This window comes from Sceloporus occidentalis, unplaced genomic scaffold (assembly GCF_023333645.1).
Source record: "Sceloporus occidentalis isolate IW3139 unplaced genomic scaffold, rSceOcc1.0.p SCAF_17, whole genome shotgun sequence".
In the NCBI taxonomy this organism is placed as follows: Eukaryota; Metazoa; Chordata; class Lepidosauria; order Squamata; family Phrynosomatidae; genus Sceloporus; species Sceloporus occidentalis.
Window position 1 is genome coordinate 14,450,648 of NW_028316997.1, and position 20,829 is coordinate 14,471,476.

The 20,829-nt window shown below is 35.6% G+C and overlaps 1 protein-coding gene across 1 annotated transcript in view; it reads right to left on the bottom strand.

Moving 5' to 3' along the window:
- Positions 1-4,439: 4,439 nt before the first annotated feature.
- The window catches only part of LOC149302871 (kinesin-like protein KIF21A), a 50,178-nt gene continuing 33,788 nt past the window's right edge, over positions 4,440-20,829 (bottom strand). The window contains exons 22-37 of the mRNA XM_089482081.1: positions 20,668-20,769; positions 20,243-20,408; positions 18,147-18,167; positions 16,319-16,379; positions 15,765-15,819; positions 15,398-15,615; positions 13,751-13,864; positions 13,083-13,211; positions 10,023-10,061; positions 7,763-7,899; positions 7,197-7,377; positions 6,441-6,605; positions 6,024-6,141; positions 5,665-5,835; positions 4,898-5,097; positions 4,440-4,533 (exon numbers count right to left, since the gene is read on the bottom strand). Of these exons, the coding sequence (XP_089338207.1) occupies positions 4,440-4,533; positions 4,898-5,097; positions 5,665-5,835; positions 6,024-6,141; positions 6,441-6,605; positions 7,197-7,377; positions 7,763-7,899; positions 10,023-10,061; positions 13,083-13,211; positions 13,751-13,864; positions 15,398-15,615; positions 15,765-15,819; positions 16,319-16,379; positions 18,147-18,167; positions 20,243-20,408; positions 20,668-20,769 (1,971 nt within the window). The remainder of the gene's footprint in view (positions 4,534-4,897; positions 5,098-5,664; positions 5,836-6,023; positions 6,142-6,440; positions 6,606-7,196; positions 7,378-7,762; positions 7,900-10,022; positions 10,062-13,082; positions 13,212-13,750; positions 13,865-15,397; positions 15,616-15,764; positions 15,820-16,318; positions 16,380-18,146; positions 18,168-20,242; positions 20,409-20,667; positions 20,770-20,829) is intronic.

Genomic DNA, 20,829 nt, shown 5'->3' on the forward strand with positions numbered 1-20,829 from the left:
GGCACATGCAGCCCCATAGAGCAGGACCAGATTTCCCCAATATTATATATTATGTTGCGACCAATATTTATCAATAAAAAATAGATATGAGAGAAAGATAAAAAAAAAAAAAATGAATTGGTCCACAAATTACAGGTTTGGCTAGTAGCATAAACGTCCAACTGTGTAATCAACTAAACTCTATTCCGGAACAGGGGAAAAATTGTCTCCTGCAGTCCCTGTAATACACTACAGTAGTCACTACAGCTTCTCCAATCCACCCTACAACAGTACATTTTCTGCACTAATATAGACTATTAATTAACTTGTAGTATTATTTATGAGCATTAATCTCAGCCTCTCAGTCTCACACTCCAACTCCCAGTCTGTATCTGCTATTGATATATATATATATATATATATATATATATATATAAATGCTTGTCTCTTCCCCTTGTAAATACCGAATGGACGAATGATGAATAATTCTCAGAACTTTTGCAGTTCGTTGGAGATAACCCTCGATTTTGTTGATTTGTATGAAAGCACAAAACAGGCAATTTTTGTTGAAAATAAAGTTTGCATGAAAACAAATGCATAAGTCTACCTAATACTGGTTATGTTATTTGTTACTCGAGAAAGTTGATAGAAAAACGTGCTTCAGCTCCTTGACGTTAGAAACAGCCAATCACGGTGAGTGCCAAGCTCTGGCCCTGTATAAGCCATAATTAAATCAGTTTAAGTGTCCTTGCTCATTAAATTATGCATTATACAAGGCAAGCTCAGCCCTTCTTGCTGGAGGAACCTGCAGGTGTTGGCCCATCATAATAGAAATAGAGAACCGCGGGAGCTGAAACAACTCCTCTTCTTTTATTGAATAAACCCATGGTGTTGAAGTCATTTGTGTATTTTTAGGCAAGAGAAAAATGTTAAGAATGGCTGCCGAGTACACACAGATTTTAAACAAGGAATTGTGTTTTCCTGATTTTTCAGAAATGGTATGAGTACATAACCTCAGCAAAGTAATACTCCAGCAGACAATCAGATGTTTCCTACATGATCACTTTGGTAGCATACTTGTAATTAGCTTCCGCTTCAATTACAGTGCTACTGCGTATGTGCAAGACACGCACATACTAATGCTTACTAGTTTCAGTGAAGGCAGCCAGGAGGGGAATGAGGCAGATGTCTCCTTTTCAGCTCCACTAACCAAAGAAAGCATGCACAATGTTGCATACAGTAAAATGCATTTCACCCCCCCCTCCCCCATTTTAAGTCCAACGGAAACTGCTGGCACTCCATAAATATATGCAATGAATGCAACAAACTATTGTATATTAACATCTAAATTAAAACACATTTTGTCTACCCACTTTTAAACTGATAGCCCTGTTTTTTGCTGAAAGAAAAATTAAATGCAAAAAGGACAACATAGTAATCTTGTGTAAAAATTCCACTAACGTGCATATTAACTGGGTAATTCTTTAACAAAAAATTAAACCATCATTGAGCATCTTAAAAATGTTAAACGTTTTAAATCGGGTGATGTTTTACAGTGTATTGTTTGTATTGAGCTATAAAATGGTAGCCTTGGAAACCAGACCATCATCTGTAGATCTGAGGCAGAATGGCTGAAACCAGTAGTAAAAGTGTACGTTTAATTTATGTGACCATCTAAGAAATATTATATTTTTCGTGTGATGTTCATAGCCTCATGAATTAATGATTCTGGAAACATTACCCAGTTTCTCAGTTAAAACAGCTATTTAATTTTTTTTAAAAGGAACACAGAATGTAAGATTAAAAAAAATACAGCAACAGGAATTGTAGAATAGAAAACGGTGATGTTTGGCATCTAAGTGAAAACAGCTGACCACCACGGAACACAAGCTCAGAAAGTTAAGTCTCACATGTTGATGCATTGCATGAAGAGTTGCATTAAGATGCAAGCTTGACCCTTTTTAGTGCTAAGCATATAAAATTCATGTTGTTGGCAATATGGGCCAAATATGGTAAGAATGATCATCTACATGCAAGGATTACAGCAAATGTAAAAGATATTCCACATTTTCTTATTTGTATATGATTTTGAAAAATAACAACTAATTTGTGTTGATCACTAAAAAGAAAATCCTAATAAAACCAGGTTGAAACAAAATTATTGTGGAGTATTTGGAAAAACTGGAGTAATGCCAATGTAACAACTAAAAAAAAAATCAAAATATGGGTGAAATTAAGGTAGATTGTAAACTTGTTTGAGCAGGACTCATTTCTGCAAGTCAAATTGTTGTGTTATATATCACTTATGTTCTGTTTACCTATTGTACTGCACTGTGTGGAATATAATGGAGCTGTAAAAACCAACAATAAATGGTTAAACTGAACTTAAGTGGGATGTGTTGGAATGTAGATAATACAATGAATGTTCCTGTGTTTAAGTGCCTCCTAGTGGCAGAAGGGAATATTACTCAGTATTTGAGCCAGTCATGTATTTTTGGAATTAGGGCATTTCTAGCAAAGAAAAATATTTCAACATTTGACAGCACAGCCTGTGATTTTTCTTTGTCAATCAGCACAATGTTTATGGTGATATTTAGTGTGAACACATACCTGATAATAGCTGAGATCAAAGACAGAATCAGATGGAGCCAGAATCATCATCTTCATTTTCTACCTTCTCCACACCCCTTTAACCCCTTGAGGGCCAAGCCTTTTTTACCCTTGTGTTTTTACTATCCGTTCAACTGTAATGTCCCTCTCTTTCTCAGCTAGTGAATCCACACAAATGATTTATTGCTTTTTAAGCACAACTGGGAGTTTATTTTAAAATCATATTCAATCTGCCAATCGAGGGATATGATGTCACTGCAAGTGCCGCCATGTTGCACCAAGTTCAAGATAGGGCAAAAGGATGGCATTTTCAGTGACATCCTCTCCCCCATTAGAGGATCAAGGAAAGGACTCAACCTGACGCGCTGCCATATTGCCCAGAGTTAAAATACAAAAAGATAGAAGATGAAGGGAAAAAAAAAAAAAAAAAAAAAAGATTCACAAGTGGTCTGCAAAAGCTGTTGGCAGAGAAGGTAGGGAAACATTTACAGAGTGTGAGAGCGAACAAGAAGGAGCGTGTGAGAGAGTAAAAGTGAATGTGGGCACCGAGCAACAAACTTAGTTCTGAACTGAATGGCAAGGGAATTAAGTTTGTTGCACGACAACGAATGGGCCAAAAAAAAAAGAAATCAGGATTTTCAATATAGGGCAAATAAGTTGGGCTTCGCTTTTTTTTTTTTTTTCTTCCGAACTTAGCATGGCGGGACTCTAACTTCACTAGTGGTCAGAGATATCAGAACCACCAGAGAGTATTTTACTAGGGCCATTTGACAACCTTTAGGAGGCAATATTCTTACCAATCTATTTTAAAGTTGGAGGTAACTTTTTTTCTGGCTTTCACTCTTTATTCTGGTTTTTACTTTTCAAATTGCACAAAATGTAGAGACACATTTTAATTTGCATGTGTTTATTCATGCATTAGCTTAACTCAAATTCACAGGTTATCATCACAAAGATCTACAAACTCAATACACACATAATTTAATCTATATTAAATCTTGAGAGCATCAAATTTACAAAATAAGGTGTAAAAAGTCAGCAAATTAAAGTATTTTTTCCCCAGAAGACCAACTCTCTATGGCATTTTAAAATCTAAGCAGGAGGAACCAAGTATCTTTTTACAATCAAATTATTTACACAGAGCTCTACCACAGATGAAGTTCTTGCTTGAAAAACAGTCTTTTAGCTATATATAGCAGCATATTAAATTAGATAAAAGCACAATTAAGCAGCTGCAAGGAGAGTATAAAATCAAAATGATTTTTTTTAAAAAAAAATAAGAAAAATAACTTATAGCATACAGTATGGAGACAGAACTTAAACAGATCCAACAAAGCTCTTCCTGAAATAATGGTTTAGCCATTTTCCGCACATTAAATCCTGAGCACAAGTGGGCACATGTATCTTGGCCAGGTGGGTATAACGTTCCAAAGTCAAAACATTAGGCTTTTGAATTTTTCAACTACAGGCACATATTAATACTTTACATCAAGATGTGATATCAGATAGTGGAACATCACTTAAAGTGAACAGTTTCTATTATACTCTGTTAAATACACACATTACTTTGCTTAATTTCAGCTAGTATTATGGTTGCAGATTAGTGTGACCATTTTTGTGCCCAGACAACACATCCATAACAAAGTGCATACATTTTGATGCCAACAGGCTTTCTATATGTGTAGGTGACGCTTGTTATATAAGCTAAGCACTATTAACAATACAGCAAACATTACATTGGATACAGTTTCCAGTTAGATCCAGTATAGTTAAAGCCAGTAATCATTAAATGCCCGAAATGAGTCAAAAACAGTAAACAGTGTATCACAGTATCATGTAGAACACAAAGCTCAGCAGCTTGCAACATCTTCACTGGTGTCACCTCCATCTGATAACTGTCCATCCAGTAATCCATTAGCTTTCCAAATCCTCACTGTCTGATCACTGCAACAAAGAAACAAAAGTCAAAATTGCCCCGGTAGGATGACAACCGGTAATATAAACAAAAAGAATGTTCTACAGGTGAAAAGCAAATTGCAAATGATTTCTAACAAAGGTATACTTTTTGTAGTTTCCCTTACAGTGCACCCAGTCAGATTTTTTTTTTATTATTATCCTATTACTGATTTATATTATTTAGAATTTACTCTGCATAATTGATAACTAGTCTTCATGTAGTATTTGCTTGAATATTAGTATTAGCAAATTAGACCTAAATATACGAATATCAAAACTATTAAAAAGTGCACTACAAAATATGTATATATTGCGATATTTAAAGTAATATAGGAAATTAAGAGACTCTTACTCTGATGCTGTGAAGATATGAGTTGAGTTCGTGCAGATTGCATTTATAGGGCTATCGTGTCCTTTGAGATCTCCTATGGGTAAAAGGGTGTCTACATTCCAGAGCTTTAAAATGCCTCCTCGACAACCACTTAGAATAACAGGGAAGTTCGGCACAACTCCAAGAGCACATACCCAATCCTTATGGGCATTTGGAACTTGCTAATGGGGGGGGGGAAAGAAACTCAAAGTAAACTGTAAAAACATATATATTTCTAAAATTAATATAGTTTTCAAATGCAAACTACGGACTGTATATTGCGATAAGGAAGAAGCAGAAATACATGCAGCAACAAAAATTTTAAAACAATGAGGCTAAAAAGCAGATAATCACATATACAGCTAGGGAATTTGGCTGCCACAAAGTAGGTTTACAAAGCCTGGTTTACCCCAGGCAGAGTATTGAAAATGATATTTACAACTTGTATTGAAAGAAAATAAGGAAACCTATAAAATATTAAACTGGGAAAGCAAACAATTACAAAATTGTAATTCTATATAAATGTTTTACACAGCCATGATTATTGTCTATTCACAATTGTCTTCCACATCCAGTATGTCGTAGAGACACCTAGGAGCTGCCAGTGTTTCAAATACAATGCTAAAACAGTACAAATTAAGAAAAATCATGTCACATGTTCTTATACTTATTTTTGTCACAGATATTTCAGCTGCTGAGCTATGGTATATGCACAAAACACATGAACGCAAGGATGTCCAAGCAATTACCTGAATAAGATCCTTTCTAGATAGGTCCCATTTTTTTATTCCATTGTCTCTGGATCCACTGAAAAGGTTGTCTCCATAGATAACAAGTGATTCAATTCCATCATAATGAGGAGGTTCAAAACAATGTGTAGGACTTACAGTACCAAGAGCGCCTTCAGTAATATCAAACATCTGGTGGAAAAATATATTTTTACATATATATATATACATATATACACACACACATATATACACGTGTTTGTGTAAATATGTACAGAAAAGCATAGGGTTTCTAACATGTAAATGTAAAATTACGTTTTGAAGGTTAGGAAATACTTCCAGAAATGTTATAACAGGCAAGACATTTATAATTCACACACCTTTATATAATGATCCTTAGAACCAGTAATAATCAGATCTTGCCCATTAGCTATCTGATCTACTGTAAGACACATAACAGGTCCAAGATGTCCACAAAGCTTTCCAGTAGGATGAAACCTTCAAAATAAATGAAGATTAATACCATATCATAAAATACATATACAATATAATGAAACAAACGGTAATTTCATAAATCTTTACTATGTTACCATTATATATGAAAAGGAGAGCCATATACCGAGTTATTATATCTTGATACAAATTAATGGAGTTTTTTTAATGCAGGATTTGTAAACCAAAACAACACTTTTACCCAGAACTGTGCTCACAGAGAAATAATAGTAGGTGCCAATACCTTCCGATACACTCCATGATATTATGGTTGTTGCATAAGAGAAGCCTTGGAATATCATTACCTCTTTAGATCCCACATCCTCACTGCATTTCCAGCAGCTGCATAAAGTACAGTGCCTGTGGGGTTGAGTGCAATTTGATTGATTTGGTTCTCTCCAGCAGGTATAGTTACTGTTCGGTTCTGACTTCCAGCACATGAATCCCAAGCCACCACTTGACCGGAAGATCTAAACAGACCATAATAGTAAGATGACATTAGCATAATAAAATTACATCACTTTGAAAGATTGCTAGTATCCCCAGGGCATTAAGACCCTTATGGTTGAGAATTTTTGTTAGCCTTAAAATGTTTCTTCATTAAAATGCATATCTCAAGCACATAATGAGTTTAAATAATGTCACTTATCTCCTTAGGAAAAAAAAGCTGGCACCCCCCTCAAAAAAATAATTAAAAAAACACACACTGTCACCACTGGTCGGCCCAGTGCTAAGGATAACACTGGGTCGCCCTTTCTTCATGAAATCTAACTGACCCAGTAGGCAACTGCACAAGTGAATCTTATGTTAAAACAGAAAAAATCAGCAGCATTTTAATTGTGTCTGTAAGTCTCAAAAATAAAGTCACTAGTGCATTTTATTAAAAAAAAAAAAAAAAGAAAAAACCCTTTAATAAAGATGATGGAATGTGTAGTGATTTGATGCTTTCCATCTACGGTAAATACTATGCCTTTTTAAACAAATGAAAATTCACAGCTAGAATATTGTTTGTACAGAACATCAATGTGGTAAGTATATTTCATTTTAAAAGTACTACTTACGTAAGCGTCCGGACACATTTAGCAGAGTCTCTGATGTCCCACACCTTAATATAAGATGTTGAAACAGTGAACACCAGACTGGTGTAGTTGCAATACTTCACAGACACAACATTATTCGGATGACCTCCAAGAGACATAATTTCTTGCCCGGTGACAAGATTCCATACTTTACAAGTACGGTCTATAAAAAATGAAAATATATATATATTTTTTTTTAAAAGTCAAACAAATATATTGGATACAGAAAGCTTTGTTTATATGTTGGAATAGCAAAGTTGGAAAATTCAACAATGTGTGTTGTCAAACTGTATTTTATTCATTCTAAATGAAAAACAGCCACCAAGAAACTACCACCAGTGTGTTTCCAACCACATATGAAGAAAATCTCTTCTACTTAGTTATCACACCTACCATTTGGGAAAGGAGTAAGATTTGTTTGGCCTCTTACATTTTTAACCAACAAGCACATGCTCAAATGCCATGACTAAAGATTTGCAGTCCAGATTATAATGCTATAAAATATTAGATGTCAACATATTTATACAAGAGAGAATAATGTTGTTGACCTTTAGATCCAGTAAAAAGCAGATCATCAGTAGCATCTAGGCAAAGCACAGCCTTGTTGTGCCCTTCGGCTATGTGAGTGCACTGCAAAAGTGATGACTTGCTGCCTCTGGGAGTAGGAAATGGGTTAATTATGCCCCTAGAGATAAAAAAAAAAGGAAACATTTACTTTAGCACTGCTCATTACAAGTAATATTCCATTTTGTGACTTACCTGTGTTTAAATTTTGTAAACTTTTTGCACATTCAATTGAATTGGTAATTAAGATGACTTTATATCATCGTCAGTATTACCGAAAAAGATTTTAATGAATATGCCTCAATGCTGTCCGCACTTTCCTAGCAATCAAACAAAAACACTGTCTTTCATTTCTCTCTAAATTAAGCATACAGCTGTAATCATGTGTAGGTAAAAATCATGCTTCTTAAGCATACATTTACTTAAATCCACATGGAAAACCAAGGGAAAAAATTACCATGAATGCAACGAAAACGGCCTCTTTGGTTAAAAGCCACCCGTTAGTTTGGTTAAAATGTAGCGAATTAAAATATCACCAAAGATATAAACCAGATATATGTTATTTATTAGTCAATAGATAATTAGACTTGTGCGTTCTGACGCGTACAAACACATTTGCCAATTTCTTCAATACGTACAAATGTCCAAAAACGAGAAGGGATCCCCAAGGAATAGGAAGCATAGAGCTCAGAATTTTCATTTGCATTTAGTTTGTTTTCCCACTTGTGCTTACTCTATACCCCCTTGCTCTCATTCACGCTCTCTCACAATGTCTCCCTACCTAATCCACCAACCGTGTTCTGTCTCCTTGCCCCCTCTTCTTCTCGTCCCTTCTTGTTCATCTGCTTTTTTGTCTACTTTTCCCTGTGTATTCTTTCTTTGTCCACCTCTAAATTAATCAGGTCCTTCCGTAAAAGGGCAGAGCCTCAGACTGGCGCAACGGGCGAGAAGCTGTTCCCGTGGTGCTGCCTCTTTGTGGAAGTACCCTGAGAGGCCAGAATAATGAAGATGGATTTGCGAAGAAAGAAAGCTGCAAATTTGTCTTAGTTATTCTGGCCTCCTAGTGTACATCCACAAAGGGCAAGATATGGGGACAAACTCTCTTCCATTCCTCCAATTGGGGCGGGGGGGGGGGGGGTTGGCCTGGAGGCTCTTGCCTTTTTGCAGAAGCGCTCAGGAAGGCCTGGTTCACAGTGAAGTGGACGAAGACAGAAGACTCAGGGACATTGAGAGAAAAAGACAAAAGAAAGAAAACTGAAGAACAAGAAGAGGCAAAGGAAACAGGGACATATAAATCAGTCGGCGGAGAAGCTAGGGGCATAGTGAAAGTGAATGACAGAGAGAGAGAGAACATAAATGAGAGCGTGAAAGAACATAAGACAATAAACAAGGGTGAGTCAACAAATTTTATTTCCGAATGTAAAAAGCCTTCTGGATTTCGTCCAAACCAAAGAGGGAAGGAAACAAAATTCGCTTTCTGAAAACGAAAGGATCAAATATGAAACAAAAAATGTGTCTGAATTGTTTTTGGCCCATTTGCACATGTCCAATAATAACTGTTTGTATCTTTTACCATAACAAAAACACAAATGATAAAAGCAGATAACATGCAACAGCCTTTTACATCATCACAACCAGTAGAGAAGAATGAAGCTCAGATGAAGGCCCCAAGCCTCCAACAAATAGCTGAAGAGTGATATATGGTGTGATTTAAGACTGTTAACTCAAAATAAATACAGCCTTCTCATGCTCTATGGATTAATGCCATTTTTAGGTACCAATGGCACAGAATGGTTGCAATCACTGTCAGAGAGTGGAGTGGATATTTTTTACACCTTACTCACTGAAGGTCAGCATTATTTTTCCAGTCTGACACTAGCTGTAAATTAGACAGATTACATGGAGAGAACATACAATCTGACAGTGGTCAAGTGACAAAGGTCCTTTATAAAAGCTTAAAACAATACAATTACATCAAATATTCATGCTGGGATTATGGCATGGTCATCGCAACATAATATGAAATAAACACAAATTTATATTGCCATAACAAGCATGCAAAACCAAGAGCAAAAGCTTCAATAATAAAGGGACTGGGTTTTGCAAAAACAAGCTTTAATACTCTACTTATTTTTGAGGAATAAATGTAAGGCGCAAAAGTGTTTGTTAAAAAAGGAGGAGCATGCAGGAAAAGAAAGCTTTAATGGCGATTAATTAAAAATGTACAGAGAAGGAAATTTGTACCTGTGTACCTCGGACAGAGAGGAATCACTTTCATCAGACCTATAAAGACCAATAGTAGAGTGCGAGAGGAAAAAATACAGATATCAGATAGGTGATGTCTCCTCCCTGGATGAGTAACACAGAAACAGAGGTCTCAAGGTACACACAATACAACTACATTGTGTTCTCTTAAGAAACATTCAGCATTTCATCCAACTTCTCTATCACTGAGCACTACTGATAGGATGGCAAAAAAACATGTGTATATGTATTTGTAATTAAACAGCACACTTCCACATATGTATGTATATCTGGTAAAATGTAGTTGGTCTCTGGATTTCATAAGTAAAATGCTAAGTGAACTACCCACTCCACTTACATTTCTCTTTCCCAAAAAGTAACAAAGAAATATACGCAAACGGGTAGGTCTGAAAAAACGAATTTAGTAGGATTATGCTCAAGTACAACAATACAGCAATGTTTGTGCCATCTAAACTATGACGTACAAGATGGCTAGAAACCTTAACCATAATTAACCACAACCATAATTCGTATGGTAAAATTACCAAGTGCTGGCATTTGTCATCATTAAGTACCCTAGACGTTTTTTTTCTCACTACTTCTTACATCCCCTTCCTGAGTTATGTATAAACTGGAAGTTAAGGAAAACAGGATGTCGTATAACGTTTTACAAACACATTCGTTTCATAAATGTGATGTAATACTGACTAGACTTGGCCCCCAGGACATACTTGAAAACAAGAGAAATCTCAATGTAAAGTGGTAAAACCCTTTCTAAACAAATATATATATAAAAAAAAGGAAGGAAGGATGTATGCTAAAAATATACAGGGTCACATTTATAACATGTAATTCGGGTGCAAATGTTAATTTGTGGACCAATTACCAAGGGGGCAAGTGGGATAATTTTTTCCCCATTTTAGCTCAGAATCATTATCGGTATAATGTACATTATCACATTTTTAAATGAGCATTTGCAAGAAAATCACTTCCTGACCTATGTCATGTGCATGTTTTTATTATTATTTATTATAATAAAGTGGAATTGTTGTCATAACAGCTTTTATCATATACTTATTAATTAAAACTGCCTATAGCTTGTGTTTTTGTTTGTTATAGTTTTGGAGTAATTGTTTATCTTGGAGTGGCAGGGCCTACAATATCGGATTAATTCGCTGTCCTGAAGTTCTCCTTCATTCCTTACACTCACTTTGTGCAGCTCATAAGAACAGAAAGTACAGTCTTTTTAATCTGTAAACACAGATATAAATGTTTATTTAGTCTACGGAACTGTAAAATGTAGGATTCAGGGAAGGTGACAGATCTGATAAGGAAAAGTAACGAGGGACTAGAAGATATGTACAGTTTAAGAGCCGATTGATTTCCAGTTACTTAAGACCATTTTAAAACTGTAGTGTCCAAGGCCTGACTCAGACAACCCCTTCTATGCAGTTAGTGTACCAATCCACAGGTATTATGATTGAGAGCACCAATCCACATTTCTTGATTAAAAACAATATTCTGGGCCTCAGGTTCACAAATATAAATATTTCTTATAACAAGAAAATAGCACTTATAACCCCTATAATAAAGTCACAGTCTCTCCATAATTGCTTCTGCTTTTAAAAGGGGTTGGTCAAAATCTTGTGTGCCTCTGGATTAAGCAGGAAAATGGCTACACCAGGAATATAAAAAAAAAGTGCTTAAGACAGACAGAAAATCTATTCCATATAAATAGTTAACTGGTTACGAGTATATTGAAATGAATCAAACACACCAGTGAGAATCATGCTTATTAAAACAACAACCTCAGTTTTCATAAAAAATGACAATACACTACAGAAAATAAAAATGTGACTTGATACACAAGAAAATCGATCCAACAATAGGCAACAATTTGGCATGTCAATTTTTGTAATTTGAGATGGCTGAAAAACAGTTTGCAATGTTAGAGACACCAGGCCATTTGCTACAGCTGACAAACCAAGAAAATCAACAAAAGCAGGGGTTTTCTTAGAAAGGCCATTGCATTTTTGTTGGGGGGGGGCACTTTGGGCAAATGTTTGGCAAGACATCTTTAGAAATTACTTATTTGTTTAGCAACATACAACTGTGAGAAACGTGGAAAAAAAGCATACATATGACTGATCAATTATCAACAAAAAAAGAGGTATTTTTCACCTGGCTTTTTTTATTCTAAGGTAAATCCGGTAAACTGAATTACCAAATTCATTACAGTTGAAGATAATGTCAGGTTCTCAGGATTTTAGGCTTTGTAATTTTTAGGCAGGAAGGCTATGTTCTGTGTGTTATTTAATATTTGCCGATAATGTTAACATCTATTATTAATGGGTTCTACGCAGTGCCAGCTCTGTTTTTTTTTTTTTTTAAATCATCCTAGAACACTCCCACCCATAAGCACATCATTAGAAACAAGGCAGCACCAGTGATTCGGTGGGCTAGGCAGCCACATTTATTTTGAGACTGGCTCTGACTAGGTGGTCCTAAGAAACAACATAGTAATTGTGTTTTTTCTGCAGATCTGTGGCTAGAACCCTTACTTTGTTTAGGAGCAAATATTTAAGTTGTGACCTAATAAGTATAATACTTTATTTGAACATTAGGAATAACAGTCAACACCGCACTGGTAGAGATTGGGGCCTAAATCTTAACCCCAGCATTTTATAACTGCTCCATATTTATCTTACCGACTACAATTTACTCAGACCATTCATTATACTACAGCACATTATACAAAAACTCATTAATAATCAGAAAGTAATTTGATTAGAAAAAGTAAATGTTGTAGTGTTAGTAACTGTGTAAATAGCACTTTTTTTTTTTTTTTTTTTTAACAATTCTTCAATAGTATATCATTCTAGGTACTTTGTGCTTGTTTTTTCATGCTTAAAATGTATATTACTTTTAGATAAAAAAAAAAATAAATACAAAAATTGCTCACATTTTCATCAGATCTGTTTGTGTTTCTGTTAGTGGCCCAATAGCCACCTCCAAAAAAACAAAAATGTCTTAAACAGGAGTCAGGCTCCAGTGACTTACTTATCCTGCTGAAAGGCTGTGTTTCCCTGAGAAACTGTGAGACGGCTAAAAACATTCATTTCGTTACGGGACCGACTTGTTGGGGAAGAAGGAGGTGACAGACTAGCCTCCGAAGTTCCAGAATCTGAGCTATAAGAAGAAAAAAAAACACAATACCACAATAATGGTATTAACAAGAGTTATGGTTTCAACTATATCACTCCTTCATCAACTATGAGGAGCCAACACTAGGAAATTTCTCCAGAAGAAAATTCTAAGACGCTATAATAAATAACTGGGAACTTTCTGGTTCCGGCTGCCAGGAACCCCCCTTGCGGAGTGCAGGCAGGAAGCCCCGCTGATGTCACAACTCTCCTGATAACTCTCCCTTTAGTGAACATATTGCAACATGATGCATACACATGCAACATAGGTTTATAGGGTATACTAATCTAAAATTTTAAGGGAAAAAAGCAGCAAAGATTATACACAAGGATAGAAACGGCAGAAAAAACGTGTCAGTTTGTGTATGGAATATTTTGTAGAGGAAATAATATACATAAATTACTGTTGATCTTTGAGGCAAGAAAACAGAAGAGTGTCATTCTTACTGCACTGTGTCGGAAGCAGTAGATCAAAAAGAACAAAACATAAGTGACATTGTAGCAGGCTGGCACTGGTGCCCTTACCACTTCTGTTCTTTGGTTTTTATTGTTTTATCTCCACCTTTTTCATAAGTTTTCCTTCTTGATAACGGTGAAGGTTCAGGTACACGTTTTTCAGCCAAAGGGATTTGCTTTGCCCTGACAAGATATTGTCATTATTAGGAGAGAGATAGAAATTCACAGCCCAGAAAAGAAAAAAACAACAACCTTATCACAGTTAGAATCATCCACACTGAAACCAAATGCTATCAGTTGGAAATTTTGGTTGCTAACAATACAGAATGTTTCTTGGATATTTTTGGCTATTTTAATAGAGCTTTTTCATAATTTATTGAACAAAAAAAAAAAAATGTTATGACGTAACAGCATGAAAACAATAACAACAGTGTGTATTTGGGGATTTAGTGAGATGAGACACGCGTGTTAAGTAAACCCAGCAGAACAATGGGCAGAAATGAAACTTGAGGCATGTCTTAATGAGTTGTAGTTTGAACAGTTGTATCAGATTTCCATAAAGGACATTTCATATGATACTTTTAAAGGTACTGATACATGTACAACGGGGATTTTAAAAAATAAAGCAATTTTTATTTTTTATGTTTAAAAGGGAAACTTCAACAGAAGTGCAGTGCCCAAGAAAGTCTAGTAACAAAAGTTTCAGCTATAACAGGTAAACCTGTAGGCAACATCCCTGAAGACAGCTAAACAGTCTCTTCTACTCAACAGTGAGCATTATTAGTCAATTGTTTGCAGCTCAAGGGAAGTACTAATAACATGCCTAGCACGGGCTTAGACAGGCCTAAAACACTAGCCAATGAGCATGCTTGAAAAACAAATAAAAGGCAAATTAAGATAAAAGTGTATATTACCTGGCTATATTAACTGTAGTTTGATGTTCCAACAAACAGAGGATTGATGTGTGATGGGTTTTAAATCTATCCATTCTCCAATGACATTAGTAACTAAAGTCATTTGCTGCCTTTAAACTTCTGCTTGCTTTGAAACCCCTTTTCACTACCTAATGATCATTATTTTTTTCGGTCACTGAATAAATGCCTATGCAACAACCAATCGGAGTCATTAAAAGCATGCATGAACTGTTGGGCATTAAGAATTTCAGGTTATTAAAAGAGTCTTCCTCCAGGGCACAGTACAGATGGGTGAGAATAAAAGAATCTTTGCTTAAAGCTCTAGGCCATCATTTACAATATGGTATTAAACAATCAGAAATGCGGTGCAGCAAAAAGATACAGCTCAAGCAATATTTAATAGGCTGCTTGGCTTATAACATGTTAATAGCCATAGGCCTTTATAATAGTTTCTTTGAAGCTCAGCACTTTGCCGTAAAAAACGTTATTACATGCTAATGTCCCATTCCATAAAATATTCACATACAAGCACAGGCAAGAGCGTAAAGGAATGAATTTCAATACACATATATTGATTTAATACGCAGAATGTTTCCTTAAGACTGGCTTTTTGCGGTATCAATTCCAGATATTGGGGGCCAGGATACATATTGATAAAAAGCTAAGCATGTAAATAATGTAAAGCGAGCCATTTTTGGTAGCCAGAGCATAACCAAAAGGGAGGTTTGTGAAATTCATGCATGTCATTAAAATGGAATTCACAAGGAAAGCAGTGGATGTTAATGTGTCAGGAAAGACTTACATGCTGCCTATTTTAGAAGGTAAACCAGAAGGTGGTTGTTGTAGATCTTTCTCCCTAACATTATTTCCACTTGCTTCCAAGTTCGGTACAGTCTCTGGAACTTCTTCCACTGGCGGGAGGTAAGTGGACACACCAGGGTCTCCTGTGCCTGGATCCGCGGGTGACTCGACGTTATCTGCATAAAGCAGCTCCAGTTGAGTAGTAGTTCTCCTTCGAGCCTGTTTACAGTATATAAAACATTAAAGCACATGCCCGAAGTGGCAAAGAGAGACTAAAAAGGTGTTTCACATTTGGCAATTAATGACTATATATAGGGGTAATAGCATGCTTAAGTATATACATCATAGAATACTTCTTCCACACTCACCTTACTCTTGGGTTTCACCTCACCGCACAGTTTCATGAGATCTGAAGACAAGGAACTGAAAAGAAAAATAAGGGAAAACATTCAATATTATGCCAGTACATATATTGAAATACAATCCTGGTAACACATTTTCACGATGACATTAACAAAATTATTGTACTTCCTATGGAATCTCGATCACGAAGAGTAAAGATTAATTTACATTTATAGCTTTATCTTTTGATCACCAAGGACATCTAAGCATCAGCTAGGTTGAGCATCCAGTGGAAACCCAGTGAGTTAATTTTTTTGCTGTATTAGTGAAATGATGAGGTTGGTATTGATTATGTTGGCATGCAAAAAAACTGCACTAATTGCCATTGTCAAAAGAGCAGTGTATTCCAGGAAACCAAATGCGCCCAGTAAACCACATTACCTTGGAAGAGCACATGTGTTACCAGGGTAAACTGTTCTGGATATACGTGTGACACTTGTACATAAATATGGAAGAACTACTGAAATGCAGCAATAAATTAATTGAAGCAACATACATTCCCAGATGACAAATCACACACCTGCCTTCTGTTCCGGGACTCTGCAACGACCCTTCTTCATCGCTGCTATTTTCTGTATTCTCTGTATAAGAAACAAAAAGAAGTGAACATTAACATCAGGTTGATCAAATGAAACAGAAATAAAACTATATGTACTGCAAATTTACTTCCTACTCGGGACACTCCGACATCTGTTCGCATTCAGTGTGGACAAAGCAACCCACACTGCCTACACTTGTAAGCCCCCCAGTCTAAACAACTCTTAGCACAAGCTGGTGTACCAACTGAAGATCAACACATCTGCAAGTCTTCTACATGTCCTTTATTTCAATGTCACCATTAACTTAAGAGCAAGCTTAACAAAAGGGCTCATCGCAAGAGAAATTCTATGCCCGAGCATTTATCAAGCTAATGGAAAACTTGCTTAGACCCAAGGATTTGGTTAATACTCAGATCATGTTCTTTATAACAACAGAAGCCTTGGAATTAACCAAAAACAAAGGACAACATACATTATAAGCAGTGCATTAGAAAAGTAAATACCAACAGCTTAGAAATCTTGGAAAAGTACAAATTATGTTGTTTCCTATCTCAGGGAGCAACAGGACCTTAAACAAACACCTTGCGTTTTTTTTGGTCTTCTGTATGTAAGCCTAATGTATACCAAATATTATATGCAGTATATTGTAGTAGTGACTGGTATTTCCTCAATGTACTCCAGCATTCAGCTCTATGAATGCCACCATCTACATGCCCGTTACTCACAGTGCATTACTGGGTTTAGCTTTTCTTATTACAAGATTCCACACTATCCCGATTGGCTGTCAGTATAGTAAATCAACGTGACAGACCTATCAGAAGTCTTAGTATGTTACCTGGCAACAAATCATTAAAAGCAGGAAGAGGAGCAAAAGGAGCGTCTCTTATTTTAGACAGTCAAATTTAGAATATTTCCAAGATCAATCTTCACAATACTCTACCACTGTAACCGTATCTGATTATATACACAGAGTAATCATCTGAGAAAAGGTAAAATAGAAGCAAACTTTAGAAGCATGCCATTGGTTTTACTGTTGGTCACTTTTTTAAAATGTATTATCCATTATTTCGAAACTGCTACTGACAACTTTCACCCACTATCCAAATCCAATTTTAGTTCTTTATACTGGTTAAGCATATTTCAAATACTAAATAGTAGATCTGCTTAAATAAAAACAGTTTAACAAGATGGATGCCCCAACATGATTCTATGGAGCCCCATTTCCCATATTTTAAACATCCTCCACAGACATAGGGGAAAATATAACCCTAAACGTCAATTACAAATGTAGGATCTGTTTGGGAAAACCTATGATCCTCTGAATTATTCCACATTATGAAGCTGCAAATTATTCAGTACTTAATGTTACTTAATAACCGTAGCTAATATTGATCTCTCCAATAGTTTATTTTTTATATATATAATATATACTTAATATGTTGGCTTACCTGAAAATAAGTGTATTGTGGTTTGTCTTCCACATCCAAAAATTAAAAGTTAAGATGAGATGGGATGACTTGACATGTAATGTTGTTAAGTGCACTGTAATGCCATGGATAGTCTAAATTGTAATGTTAATAACATATGCCAAAGGCTGCATATGAAGCAATATTGTCAGCATTCAGCTGTTAATATTACATACTTGTCAAAGTATACAGGTTTAGAAACATGGGTTACACAGATGTTCTCAAACTAAGACATGCAACGTGTGCACATTCTCAGAAGGTTTGCGTGGTCTTCTGGTTAGTGCTAATGGAGAATTAGTAAGTCATGCATTTGCACAACACATAATAAGCTAGATATACTCACCCAGTGGAATGCTATCTAGGTCTGTGTAAGATCAAGCAACAAGGAAACAAAAACCAACACTACAATCAAAACAGATCAATTTGCCAAGAAGACAAAAAGCATTTCTACCAACTGTTTTGACATAAAGATCACATGAAAGAAACAAATGCTTTATATAGAGACAAAGCGCATAAACCACTTTACAGGAGAGGAAGAATCATTTTGGGATCCAGACTACATATAACAATGGGATCGCCAACCAGAAGTTCTCCAACAATTAATGCTAGTCATTGCCACAAGGACTACAAGTGGATAGACTAATAATCTTTTATACCTTGCACTGCTTCTATCACCTTGTCCTTTTAAACATCCATGGGTTTACTCTAAAATGTGCCTTACATGTTGAGTGTTTTCCAGGCCCAAAGTGTTCTGCATGGTGTTATTATGCAATCGTTAAGAGTGTTCTTTTTTGTACCATTATAATAGGAAAGCTGAACGCAATACCATGTAATCGCACTATTGTAAAGTATTGTTCCATGTGGCAACAACAGGGAAGTCAATCAACTGATTGTTTACATTTGACAGGAAGCTTTCCAAGGCAGCTGTAATTGGTATGGTGTTATCGGTAGTTTATGTGTGGAAATAAATTCAGGTGACTAAGATATACCAGTTAAATAAAGCATGCATATTTACGAGGCTAATTCAAATAACACTTTGCTAACACCCATGTTCGATAAATTCCTTTTCCTACTAAATAAGGGTTAAAGAGACCCATACTGTTCCATCGATTAAAAAATGTGCAGGTATGTAAAAAAAAAAAAAAATGGAACATCCTAAGTTTCAGTAATTTAATTTTGTCACGGTGTGCCTGTTGTATATGAAGCTTAGGTTTTATCCACAGGAAGAAAAAGCTGTGACATTTTGGTTTCTGTAACCCTATTCTCACAACACTTTGTATCCACAATACAGATAATGAGCAGGAACTGAGTGGGGGGGGATTCGCATAAATGAACTACAGTGGTTTTATTGCATTGTCTGCAACATAATTCTTGGTATAACAAAAATCACTTCGGTGTTTTTTTGCACAACTGCTTTAAGGTAGAATTTGTTGAAACTGGTTACAGATCCATAACTCTCTCCTGTAGGATAGGGTTAAATGGCCAAAACATAGCACAAACCAAAAAAGAGTGGAATACATAAAGGAAGATTCACATTACCTCAATAAGCAGAAAATCAATTTCATGTGATCTTTACAGTAAACATAGAATAGATGCTGTAATTACCATGTTAACCTGCCCACATCAATAATGTATTCTTCTAGAAGAAACCTAACCATTGTTTACTAATCCCAGTTAATATTAATTCCAAATTAAACTAAACCAAAAAGTTTGCCAATAATGAAAGATGAGAGAAAAAAACTTGTTGAAACTGTATGCAAAGAAACAAAAAGATTTAATCCTTTGTGACCAGGATTTTTAGAAGCTTTTCTAAATTTTGCATTTCAAAGCTCAACTAGTCTAGATTAAGTACATCGACATACGTATCTAGATAATTTACAGAAATATAGATGGATATGGATAGGATCCATCTTTGTTTATGGAAGTTTTGATGGTCCCTGGTCTAAACCAGTAAACTCCTGTTTAGAGAAGTCAGTGTTTAGGAAAGTTAGTGTCAAATTGAACTAACAAAGGATAAAACATGTATCACCTCCAGATAGAGAAAGACTAGTTATTTACCATTAAATGTATAATGATACACATTAAATGGAAAGAAGCAACACATTATGTTGAGCCATCAACACCCCTCGGAGGTGAATTTGTATTTCACAAGAGAAAAACAAATCTAATTGATACATAGAATAAATGTTGCACATGACATCACAATGTGCTTAATTAGACATCTTTGAATTTAACGGATTTCTGTCCAACCAAAAATGCGCATTGTAAACAACATTGCACTGTTGGAAAAGTCTAGGGAATTAATGTATTTGATTTTGACTATTAAATTAATTTACATTTTCTACAGCATTTATTCACACCTTATGACTATCTTTCTCCGGCGGAACGTGCGCAAAAGCAAACATGCAATCAAGACAAATGTATATAAACAGAAAGAACCTTGTAAGGCATGGCCTAGAAGAGCATCAAGTTCAGGATTCAGTTCCGCCTTTTCCTTTAACATATGAAACAAAAGCTGATTTTGAGTAGCACTGGTGAATTCCGTTTGTTTGAGACGTCCTTCAAGAACTTTAATCTGAGCCTCTCTCTGTGCTGCTAATAGACCCTTCAAAAAAGAGGAAGAAAGCCATTATTAAAAGCTATATACAAAAGCATTTTACCCAAATATTTAACGTACTTGTTAATTATTGTACAGGTACCAAATAACCAAAGATTATAATAAGCACTACTGAAATATACACCTGAAAGTGATCTAAGCAGTCTCCATGACATCCACTATACAACGAGTTACACTGGTTGGTTAAACGGTATGAAAAGCTCAATCGTAAAGCAAATAATTAACTACTAAATAATATTAGGCTTACCTTGCTGACCGCCATTGAAAGAAAATGATCCAGTAAGTATCGTGCTTCTGTAAGAGTGCAGGAACTAATAATCGCAGTTACATCCAACGTATCACCCTCTTCCTATAGGAACGCACATATAAGTCATATACACATACTTGTGAGGGCATTAGATAATTCTTA